This window comes from Psittacula echo (genome assembly GCF_963264785.1).
Source record: "Psittacula echo genome assembly, chromosome: 7".
NCBI lineage: Eukaryota > Metazoa > Chordata > Aves > Psittaciformes > Psittacidae > Psittacula > Psittacula echo.
In genome coordinates this window covers 3072257-3084279 of record NC_137740.1, presented here as the reverse complement: position 1 = coordinate 3084279, position 12023 = coordinate 3072257, and the positions used below count along the sequence as shown (strand labels likewise).

General features: G+C 45.2%; 1 protein-coding gene across 1 annotated transcript in view; it reads left to right on the top strand.

The window, feature by feature from the left end:
• Positions 1–1966: 1966 nt before the first annotated feature.
• Positions 1967–12023, top strand: part of ROR1 (receptor tyrosine kinase like orphan receptor 1) — a gene marked incomplete at both ends in the record, with an annotated part of 181138 nt that continues 171081 nt past the window's right edge. Inside the window, one exon of the mRNA XM_080624261.1 lies at positions 1967–2066. Coding sequence (XP_080480387.1) covers positions 1967–2066 — 100 coding nt within the window. The remainder of the gene's footprint in view (positions 2067–12023) is intronic.

Below are 12023 nucleotides of genomic sequence, written 5' to 3'. Positions count from 1 at the left end.
CTTGGTTCGAGGAGGAATATGTGCGTGTTCATATGTGTGGAGAAGGTGGTTTCAGATCTCAGCCTCCTTCCCTAACACTCAGCCAGATGCTTATCTGGGTTTGTTCCTCCTCTTGAAGCTATTAGTGTCTGACAAGAAATACAAGATTCATATGGCAGAAAGCAAGCCGAAGAGGGGTGGGATCTGAGCTAGCAGGAAGTGAGGAGGAAATTCCTTTAATCTTGTCCTTGTTTCCACTCTGCTTATGAACTTTATATTAAACAGTTGCTGACTTTTGAAATCCTAAACCTAACCTAAGCATCCCAGGAATGTGATCGTTCTCCTGAAGGGAAAGTAGTTATCACCCCTAGTAGCTTCAACCAGCTTTGTCAGCATCCTTCATCTCCAGTAAAGCCGTGCTATCTGTCTGACCACAGTTAGGGCTGTGATATAACATATGGGGAACTGGTACTTTGTGTTCCTATCACCAATGAGAGGGGTCTGGTTGTAGGTACCATGTCATGGGCTGATGGAAGAAGCATGCTCATGGGGATGGTCATCGTCAGCCTGGGGTGAGATGTGCTGCAGAATGGGGGAATGAGAGCAGGATCGCAATGCTGCTGTTGGCATTTATGATCTCTGGTACCAACTACACCTGACTCCTTTCCGTGGCTTTTGATTGAATAAAAACTAAATGAGGATAAATTAGCACATTAAATATTGATTTCACTAAGGCAGAGAGGGTCGAAAAGGATTCTGAAGATGCCAACTGGACTTCTGAGTTCCTGCCTGACAGGAAAAGTAGGAAAAGTACCGGTAAACGTGGCATTTTGTGAGGAGAAAATGAGAAGCCCTTGATTAGCAACTTACAGATGAAGAACAGTTAAGAAATCACTTTTCTATGCTGCTGGTTCTGGTTCTTTGCTTTGTTTCAATGGAAACATCCTAAAAAGTGCGCTCACAGCTCCTGACCACTCCTCATGTGCACTGCTGTGAGGTTCTATCGTGTGCGGCAGGAGCTGCCTGACCCACGCCTGCAGTTGTCAGTCGGTCACTCCAAGATGGAGACTTCATCCCCTCCCCACTGACATGGCATCTTTGTGGCTGGGGAGCCTCCTCAGTGAAACTTGCTGACTAAGTACTCCAGCTTTCATGCATGATAGGAAGAGACTGGATATTAGGAATGGAGACAGCAAGTAACAGAAGTGGACTCTCCAGCATGATGGTGTCTGTGTCAACAGCTGGGACTGCGCTTGCTCTTACCACAGAAACCCCATGATTTTGCCCAGAGAAGCTGTGGCTGCGCCATCCCCGGCAGTGTTCAAGGCCAGGTTGGACACAGGGGCTTGGAGCAAGCTGCTCTAGTGGAAGGTGTCCCTGCCCGTGGCAGGGGTTGGAACTGGGTGAGCTTTAAGGTCCCTTCCAACCCAAACCGTTCCATGATTCTGTAACTGTGCCTGTAAAAATGGTTTCCCCTCCAAGTGCATTAATCCCGCAGATTGTGTGCACTGGCAAACACTTGGAAAGCAAAATGTGGAAGGGACGGAACGGTAAATCCATCTAGTGCCTTCATGAATCCTCCTGCTCTCAAAGGGAAGGCATGAGGTGGGCTCTGAGGAAGGGCTCCGCAGCCACGCTGGCTGAGGTGAGGGGCAAAATGGCGGCCGCGACCTGAGGTGAGGCGAGCGCCCCCCTGCGCCACGCAGCCAACGGCCCGGCTGCGGGCGGGCGGGCGGAGGCGGTGCAGTGGGCGGGACGGTAGGGGGCGCTGCTCGGCCGGCGAGCGAGCGGAGCGGGCGGACAGTGACAAGCGCGGGGCTGAGGCGGCGGCGCCCGCCCGCCCGGGAGAGCGCAGCCCCGAGGGCGCGGCGTGGGACGGGTTCGGCGGCGCGGGAGGAGACGCGGCCCCGCGGCGGTTGCGCAGGGCCGGCCCGGGACGCCGGCGCTGCGCGGTTGGATGTGGGAGTAGCGCGGCGCCGGCTCAGGAATGCAGCAGCCGGGCGGCGGGGACGGGAGCTTCTTGCTGCTCCCGCTGCTCCTGCTGCTGCGTGCGGGCAGCCGGGCGGAGCTGGCGGACGCCACGCAAGGTAAGGCTGTGCGGGGCCGCGTCCCCGCTTTTGTCCCGCGGGAGGCTCCCTTCGCCCGCGGCGGGACGGAGAAGTACCGGGGCGGGGGGAGTGTCCGTGTGTGAGGGGAACCGCGGCCCCCCGTGTGGGGTCCGGCAGGGCCGGCCCTGCGCTGCCGCGGCTGTGGTGGTGAGGGGCTGCCCGGGGCTTCATCGCCCCCCCGCCCCGGCGTTAACGAACTCGGAGTTTTATCGTCGATCTGTGTTTAATTGCTTCGTAAAAAGCCGCTCCAAGCGTTTGGCAGAGTTATTTGGCTGAGTGTAACCGTTCCCGCTTTTGATACGTGATTGATGGCTCCCGAGGTGGTGTTATCAATGATGACTTGTCCTTCAGCTCCAGCTTTGGGGGGTGTTTTGCCATCTCAACCCCCTTGTAGTCTTCCAGCAAGTTTTTATAGATGTGTTCTTTTAAGCAATAACCTTAAAGGGTCTTTGATTTACTTTTAACAAGTAATACTTATTTCGCAATCCTGTTTTATTAGCGTTTTGATTTCAGCCTTTTGCAGATGATTTATGTTTAAAGCGTAAGCATAACGCATGCATAAAGGGACCGAGATGGAGTTAGGCAAGAAGGAGTGATTCCTGAGGCCAAGTCAGTAAAAAGTGAGCAGTGCTTTTGGACGCCTGCATGAGAACTTCAGTAAGAGGTAGATGTTCATGAACTTCAGCTCCTTGAAGGTACTTTATGGTGGGGAGTTAAATCACAAGCCGCTTGTGAAAAGTCCTGGTTGGTAATATGGCTGTATTTAGTATTTAAAGAAGGGGAAGAAAGTGAACACGAAAGAGATAAAGCTGTTTGAGTTTCAATACTTAACGGTCCAGAACTGAAAGAGCTGTGGTTATAAAACCTCTACTCCAAATTGCAAAGGATAACTGCTCTTCAAAAGTCAGTTGTAGCTAATTACAGTGCTTCTGTCCCACGCCTGTGCCTGAGTTTCTCTCTGTGTTTCAGTGCATCCCTAATAATGCCATTACCTGACACTCTGTGTTAGGTAGTGGATCCCTCTAAATGACTTCCAGATATCCCAGTGTGTCTCAGTTGAACACGGGCGTCTCTTGGTGCAGATTCAATGGCTGGATGATGTTCTAGCTTAGGGTAGGAATTCTCCATGACATCTCAATGGGAAGATTTCCAAATGTTGTTTTCTAGTGTCTCTAGGGAATGCTGTATGTGCTTAACAAATAGCTGTAGTTTTAAAAGGGGAGGGGGAAGACACGCTGTCTTTCTTCCTGTTTCTCAGATAATTTCAAAACTTTAGGGTCATAATATGAAATTTTGTATGTTTCTAAGAGCCTGGAGGGGAAAAAAACCCCACAAACATAAGAGCAACTGGGTCCAGAACTGGCCATTTTTGCTGGGAAGTATCTTTCATGATATGAATTCACCTTTGTGTAGGACTATTAATATAGTCATTACGCACAATTACTTTTCCCAGTGAAATATGTTCTGTATTTTAAGTAGTATCTTTGGCACAATGTTGATTCATGGGCAGACCAATTGATTTATTGACTTTTTTAATAGTTAGACATTTAGCACATGCTACAACAACACACTGTGTTTTCCCCTTGTTAAAGATCTGGGTTTTGTAGAAGAATAAGGGAACCTGAACATGGAGCCCTCTAAGAAACCAAAAAAATACGTGAAATATTTAATATAAATAGTTTTTTAAAGTTCTTTAAGGTCACTGTAGCGGTTGGGTGAATAGATTCTGCTCCATCAGAAACCCAACCAACCCCACAGAACCCTTCAGTCTCTACCCTTTTACCCTCATGTTTTCCAAAACAGTGGAATATGGACCACTAAATGAGGAAAAGACCTTTTTTTCAGGCATGTCAAGTAAGGACTGCAAGGAAAGTCCATCTCTGGTAGTAGCACAACTTCTGCTACCAGCATAGATGTTCTGGGAGTCCCAGATCTGATGGTCTAACACAATGAAAGTATTTCAGAGTAGTTTGGGCTCTCAGCTCCCTGAAGTCTAGGAGGATGAGACCCTATTGTGCTGTGCTTGATCCAAACACCTGTGGAGATGTGACTCCCACTCCAGAGACTCCTCAGTTTGACACTGATCCAGTAAATGTATACAGATGTGCACAAATGGCCTCATGCATGTGGCTGATGCAGCTCAGTAGGACGAGTCAGATGTGTGTCTGCGTGGAGGCTGGGAACATGAGCAGCTATTGTCACATCTCTTTTGGGGGGATTATTACCAGCTCATCCATTTAGTTGAGATATTGTCAAGTGACCAAAACTGTTTTGCTGTGTTGCCTTCCAAAAGCTCTTTTCTTATTTTGCAATTCCTCTTCACTTTTCCCCTTGTCTCCTGCTGCTTCCTTTTTGTCAATGACCTTTCCATGTAGAGAGCAAAACAAAACAAAAAGCGCATTTGCCTTTGTACATTCATGCTGTCTTTAATGCCTGCTCTTCCCAAGGGTGCTCCAGGGCTGGCCTGAGTGCTCTGAATAAAATCACAGAGCTAATGTCAATTTAAGTAACAGGAACTCTCCAACTTGGATATTTTCCACTATGTTTTATATTACCAGTTCAGCTTTATTCTTGTATTATTCCGTATCTTGTAACTTTGTGAGGAGTCACATTGGAAGAAGCGTGAAGTGGAAAGCATTTTAAAAGTATATAATAAACCCAAAATCTCCGGATTGTGTTTCAGATTAAAGGGGCTAGTGCTGATTTCCTTGCAAGTTGCCTTTTGTGAGATAAAGTTCCACAGCTCTCAATTAGTCCCTGTAATACCCCGGTGGTTATTGTTTCATCCCTGGGTCAACAGGGTGCTATTTCACCACTTATGAGTTTACAAACAAACAAAATGCTTTTGTTGCCTTAAGCCTCTAAGAGGATGAGAGTAGGTGTTACTGTTTGGCTCACCATTATTGTAGATCTTGCATTTCTTGACAAAAGTTGCTTGAGGTATCAGCAAATTATCTTCAAGAAATCATTTCTTTGTTTCTATAATTAAAAGTCTACTGAGAATGCTCTGTTGATTATGTATACACAGGAACTTTAAGTTAAAGCATTGCAAATGAGATCTGGGCGGGGGAGTGTTTTAAAGCTTGTGCATGGATTTTAAATACAGATACCTAAATGAAGGCAAAGGGAGAGAGGAAAAGCTTCCCCGAGGCATGACACTAGATACCACTCTTTGGAAACACATGTAGAAATGCAGCAGTCTTCTGAGACTCCAAAAAGCACCTCAGAGCTAAAAACTCTTTTCTAAAAGTCTCTTAACTAAATGCAGCTGCTTTCCATAGAGTGATTGTCTTTCAGAAATATCTAGAAAGTTAACTAATACAAAATAAAACCTGTACACCTTTTCTTCCCTAAGCCCTGGCAGAATCCTCAGTCATCCTCAATTGCAAGTTTTGCCTTCACACGATTGTGCAGGTTTTTCCCATTTTCTATCTTAAACGATTTTTAGTGATCTGGTAGACTGTGAGCTGCAGCCATGGGTTTCATCTACTGTTTCAGTGTGATGTTTTCCTCCTGCTGTAGGTACCCAGGTCAGATGCGCTGGTATTTTGCTGGTGAAGTTGCTCCCTGAGCCCAAATAATCAAGGCGGCCTCTATCAGACCTTTGGCACAGCTGGAAGGTCTCACACCAGCCTTGTGTAGGTAGAGGTGTGATAGTGATAATGCATCCTGCATTTTGACAGTGACTCCTATGCATTGAAACACTTAACAGCAAATGAAGTTATTTTACTGTTAAGGTGCTATCTTTGATTCAAGTTTCTGCTTTTAGAAATTAGCAAACGAGGGCTGTTGTATTGTATTTCTCTCTTGAACTTGAAAGCAAAGGGAAGGTTTATGTGAAATCTGAATCTGGTTATATGGGAGGGAACAGTTTCTAGTGATAAGGGTAGTGCAGCACTGGGGGCTCTGGAGCCAACTCCCTAAAGCAGAGCTAAAAAATTCTGGGTTGATTGGGGCTGCAGTTGAATATTTAAATGATTTGGTAGAGCTTTTCCATCCTGGTTTCTTTTTCATTCTAATCATGAAGATATTGAAAGTCAATGAATCTACTTATTTATAAATGAAACAAGAGTGAAATGAGTAATGAGAGCAATTCTCTATGATTCTTCTGAAATAACGAGAAGATGCTGGTGTTAGGTAAAGAATGCTTCTATAGGTGTGGTGATTGTGTTTTACTTCATGGTGAATGAGAAGCATTCTAAAATTTCTGAAATTTTACATTTGGTGTAAAATTTCATTTTGTCCAGGGCTGCAGAAAAGGTTATATTTTTTTCTATTTACAAGCTGAATCACTGTTCCACCTTGGCAGGAGTGTGGCATATGAGAGGCTTGGTCATGTTTAATGTCTTTTAATGCAGGCGAAACGACAGGATGTGTAGAAAGGCTATGAAGTTTGTGAAGGTGAAACAAATTGAATAATTTCAGCTTAAATAGATACCACTAATGTGATATGTAATAACAAAGCTCTAAATATTACTGTTATTTAATAGTAAAGTTTTACAAGCCCTCTTGGTGATGTAAATAATGTAAAATAAAAACTTTCATACTTTTGGAATCTAATGCTATGTGATATTGAAAATGGTGCTCTGCCAAAGTCAGACAGCTTGGGAAAAGGAGTAGCTTTAGAAAGGAACCCTTTAGTGAGGGAAAGCAATAACGCAGGCTTCTCAGCATACTCCATGCCAGCAACCCGTCGTGAGGAAGATTGCTTTCCAGGATCTCCTCCTGAAGTGGAGACATTGGAGTGCCACTGTTTCCAAGTAAAACCACAGAGCAGTATAGGGAAGGAAATGGCTAGTGGCTTGTGAAAAGAATCCCATGCTGCTTATTGCTGGGATGGACACAGATTTGGAGGATGATTAGTTAGATTCCTGAAAAAATAGTGCGGGGTGGTCACCAACAGGAACAGAAAGCCACATCATTCCCATGGAGAAGAAGCCAACAGGAATTACTGCACTTTCACCTTGTAGCTTTTTACAACAGCAGGTAGGGACAGGACAAGGGGGACTGGGTTTTAAGATGGAAGAGAGGAGGTTTAGATTAGACATTAGGTAGAAGCTCTTCTCTGTGAGGGTGCTGAGGCGCTGGCACAGGCTGCCCAAAGGAGCTGTGGCTGCCCCATCCCTGGCAGTGTTCAAGGCCAGGTTGGACACAGGGGCTTGGAGCAAGCTGCTCTAGTGGAAGGTGTCCCTGCCCGTGGCAGGGGTTGGAGCTGGGTGAGCTTTAAGGTCCCTTCCAACCCAAACCATTCTATGATTCTGTGTCACTAATTGTTGGGCCAGCACTGTGTTTCAGCAGTGCTGTGTACAATAATTAACATTACCTTTTTCTAATGTATTTCAACAAGTCATTAGCTGGAGTTCATGCTGAAGGCATGAAATGGGTTCTGAAGCAGAAGAAAGCCGAGGTCAAGTCTGCTTTGTTAGTTGTACTGAGTTCCACTGAGTAATTGTGCTTGATAGCCTCTTCTAACAAAATCCCTTTAGAGAGCTGCATAGAGGCTCTGGTTGTGTTTGATCAGTGAGGAGCTACATGCACCTTCACAGGACGTAGAACAACAACAAAAACTTGCGGCCTGCTGGAAGAAGTATCCTCTGCTGCTGACGTTGGCAAGGTCTGGGCAGTGTGTCCCTGTCAGCTGGGTTGGGACAATTCCATGCCAGTTCTGTAGTGCTGCTCCAGGCATGGTTTAACCCACCCAGGCCTTTGTGTTGTGTTGGAAGCAGGGAGCCTGGGCACATTCATGGTGTTTTGGTAATGATGAGGAGAAAGGAGATCTGTCTGGCCTTGGTCTCAGAGAAAGTTTTAAGAACAGTAATTGAGGCAAGCCACTGCATGTGGAGGCAGAGCACACTCCTCCTCAGGAGCTGGAGCAGGAGTGCTGGTAACTTTGTGCAGATGTTGTGTGCGTTTTATAACTGCTGCTGATGCCCTGTTCTGTGTTGTGTTCTACAAAGACATGCTTTCACTCAGCAACAGATACTTGGGATGAAGCTTATGTTAAGACTCAGCCATCCCAGTCTGCAATGGTAAAGCTTCATGACTAGATGAGTTCTTGAGAAAACAGTTAGTGGAGGCCCTGGTGGAAGCCTGCATTTTATTAAAAGGGTTTCTTTCAAACTGGTCAGGTCATATGTCGAAACTGATACTTCACAATGGCTTCCTGTGACCTTCTGCTCCTTTCCTCCAAGGGGTGTCGGTTGTGCCTACTCCTGTCCGGTTTGCAGATGCTCTGCTCTGTCTGCAGCAGAAGCCTGAACATCTGCTCCATGCAGATCTGGGAAAGTGACAGAGTGGTGAGGCTCTGTGTTGGGAGAACAGCAGCAGGCCATGGGAAATGGGAAGATCAGAGATAAGTAAGGGAAAATGTTCGGCAGCTTTATAACCTCGTCACACATTCCCTCCAGAGACTGGAAATATATGAGGGTATTTTCTTACCCTTAGAACTTGAGATGATCTCTGGAAGGATATGTGCTTCCAGATTCACAGCATGAGCATTGCTCTGTAGGGATGGCTATTTAGTCCTCTGAATCACAGTCCCTCCTGAAGATGTTAACCCAAGTTTTAAAGAACTGATGGTGTAAATACAGTGTGCTGCTTGAGAGTGTCCAAATTGTTGCTGCTCAATATAGAACATACTGGCTATTCATTCAGGGAATCTCTGTGCCTCAGTGCTGAGATTACAGACTGGGGAAGGAGGGATTTTATGATCTGTGTGGCCTTATTCTCAAACCTCACAGGACTTTTGGCTCGTGTCATGTTTACTTGGGAGAGCTGAGCACTTCCCAAAAGCTCCTCAAAAAGGGCACAGGGCACAGATCAGACCAAAGGCTTCAGAAGCCTGGTCAGGAGAAATGAAGCTGCTTGAGATGATGCAATGAGTGAGCAATTTTACTAGAGCCCTTTTCGAATCATGTCTGGTACTTCATCTCTTCTTGTTGGGCTAACACCACTTTGAAAAGAACTTGTCTTTGTACTTCAGTCTCCTAACCACATCCAAGCGAAAGGCGGGAATGGCATTAGTAGGGAAAAGTGCTATTTTTCATTAGCCTAGCTACACAAACTTTTGAGTGCAGAATGTGGGCTTCGGCCTGAGAGCAAGAGTAGATCCTAATAAGGCCTAATTACAACACCACCACCTTCCCTTTTTTCTTGGGATTGTTACAACTATGAAACTACCATTATTTGAAAGATAATGGCAATGCTTCTGGTAGTATGTAGATTACTTTGTGCTAGGGAGAGGCTGCAGGTCAGTATTTTGTTTTGTTTCCATCTAAGCATTACTTTAGCACTATAGAAACGTTATTATGGCACTTGTTGTGGTAAAGATTTTTCAATTAAAGTGAGTTTTCCACTATCTTCCAGAGAAGTTTTGTCTGATTTTGAACAGAATGTGCATGTCTGATGATAGGATTGTTTTTCCTGAAGGCTTTGCTTTAAAAGCAGAGGTGTGAAAGTGGTGACAGATATATAAAGATCTTCGTATAACAGAAATGCCAGGATGGAATTGCAGGGTATGGTGCCAAGGCTTGGCTAATAGATATCCTAAGAAGTTTGAAGCACATATAGTAAGGGCATAGGAGTCTTGATATTCTCCTAGGAGAGTCTCTGCTTGTGGTAAGCACTTCTCTTCATTCTTTCTTAGACTTGATACCAGCCCTTGTTGCACAGTATTATGCACTGGGTGTGTTTGGATAATACAAAACAGCTTCCAGGAGCATTTTGTGGCAAATATAACCGTGTTTTGGAACTGCTGATTTTTGAAGTCCTTGAGATGGTTGGACATCCGGAAAAGAACAGGAAGGATTAGTCCAGACTCAGTGCACCCCGTGAGGTCAGGCTGGTCTCTTGTACATCTGCATCTACAACTGTTGAATATGTAATTTGGAGAGGGGTTTTGTTTTCTTGCTGTTGAATTCCATTTCATTAGCTCTGTCCTCAAAGCTATGTAATTGTATACACAGGATAGTCTCTAGAAGAAGCCAGAAGCTTGGCCAAATACAGAAAAGAGCAATAAACTAAGATTAGATCCAGTTTTGATCAAGTGAGGTCCTCTTTGCAAAACTGCTACCTCATCCTTCTCCTCACAGAAGGGTATCATGGGTATTTACTCTGAGGGTGCTGAGGCGCTGGCCCAGGGTGCCCAGAGAAGCTGTGGCTGCCCCATCTCTGGCAGTGTTCAAGGCCAGGTTGGCCACAGGGGCTTGGAGCAAGCTGCTCTAGTGGAAGGTGTCCCTGCGCATGGCAGGGGTTGGAGCTGGAGGAGCTTTAAGGTCCCTTCCAACCCAAACCAGTCTGGGATTCTATTATTATACAGTGAATATCACTCTCATCTGTGACACCTTTAGAGAGTTATTGTGTATCTGAGCGCTGTGGAGTCTATGCTGTATTTACAACAGCTTTTGCCTCTCCCAGTTTTTCCTGTAAGAGGTCAGTTATCATGGTTGAACATCTCTTCTCCAAAATTAACTTGGCTTCAAGTAAAAGGAAGTATCTTGGTAATTGTTTTGTTTACTCTGGAGCATTTGATGTGCTGTGTAAGTAACAAACGTTCTGTATGGTTTAGGCTTTCATTTTGTTTTGTAAGTTAATTATTCATCCCATGTGTTTTCATTTTTCTTTTTGAAATACATTATCTCTCTGTGAATTTGCTAAAAATTTGGAGCATGATGGATACATCTCTTTCTCCAGAACACCACAGTGAGTTCTGCTCTCAGTGTGTTTCACCTACAATGACAGGAGGTCATTTAGTTCTCAGTTGATTGTCAGGGAAATGGATTTATGGCATTAGATGCTTTCAAAGGCCACAGAACGGCACTAGGTGGGTCTTTGCTTCTGACCATTGACTTGCTATTCTCTTGTCTTGAATCATTTTCTCTTCCTATATTTAAAGCTCTTCTCTAAATGAAAAAACCCCATATGGTTCGTTTGTGGGATTTGTGGGCCATTTGCTTTTCTATGAAGAGCAGAAGCACAGAGCTCCCCTGTGAGCTGGATACCTGTGGGGTGCTAGTTACCACACAGCAGAGAAGCTGCAGCAAGAGGGAAGTGGGCAATTAGAAGTGAGAATGTGGTAGTTCACAAGTTACTTTCAGCCAGTGATAACATCTGAAGTTCCAAGTGGGTTTTTCGTTTCTCCAGGCCCTGTCTGGGCATTTGCTGCATTTTCCTGCTTCTGGACAGGAGAGCTGCGTTTGCAGTATGTCAGAAGTCTTCCCTGAAGCTCGAGGTGGTGCAGAGCTGGCCTCCTCTTAGCTGGTGGATGCTCATGAGGCTTCATTGATTTCCTTTTAATATCTGGGGTAAATTAGTAGTGTTGTCAATGCTTTTTATAGCTCTGAATGGTCCCGAGTTGTGGTTTGAGAGCATAGCTCTGCCCAGCATTGCATCAAGCAGTTATGGATACCTTTGGAACACCAAGGGGCTGGTGGCATCTCTGAGGTGGGAACACTTCGTGTTCAGGAAGGACGTTTTTGAACTGAGGGCCTCTTACTTTTGCACTCACTTTTCTTGGCAGCCTGTCAGAGCCCACATCTGGCAACCTTTGTGAGATGCAACAAGCCTCGCTTATTTCAGCTATTGGTCTGTCACTGTGGTTTTAGTTTACTGTAATTTAATAACTGACACAATGCTGGAATAAATAAATGGGCTGAGAACATCCTCATAGACTTTGGAAGTCCAGCTCAGGGCAAGATTTGGCTTTTAATTAACACTGTCCATGAGATTTATTGTTAAAAGTGTATCCTTTTAAATATGTGAATCTGAAGTTGATTAAGAGATGACTAATTGAAACCTGGTGTGGGGTAACAGAATGCATTCTACTGCATGCAGTAGTGAGCACAGCACCTTCCCCAGCAGGGCAACTGGGGGACCATCACCATGATAGACTCCATTTCTCCTAAGTTATGGGTCATTCTACTGACGAGACATAAGCTG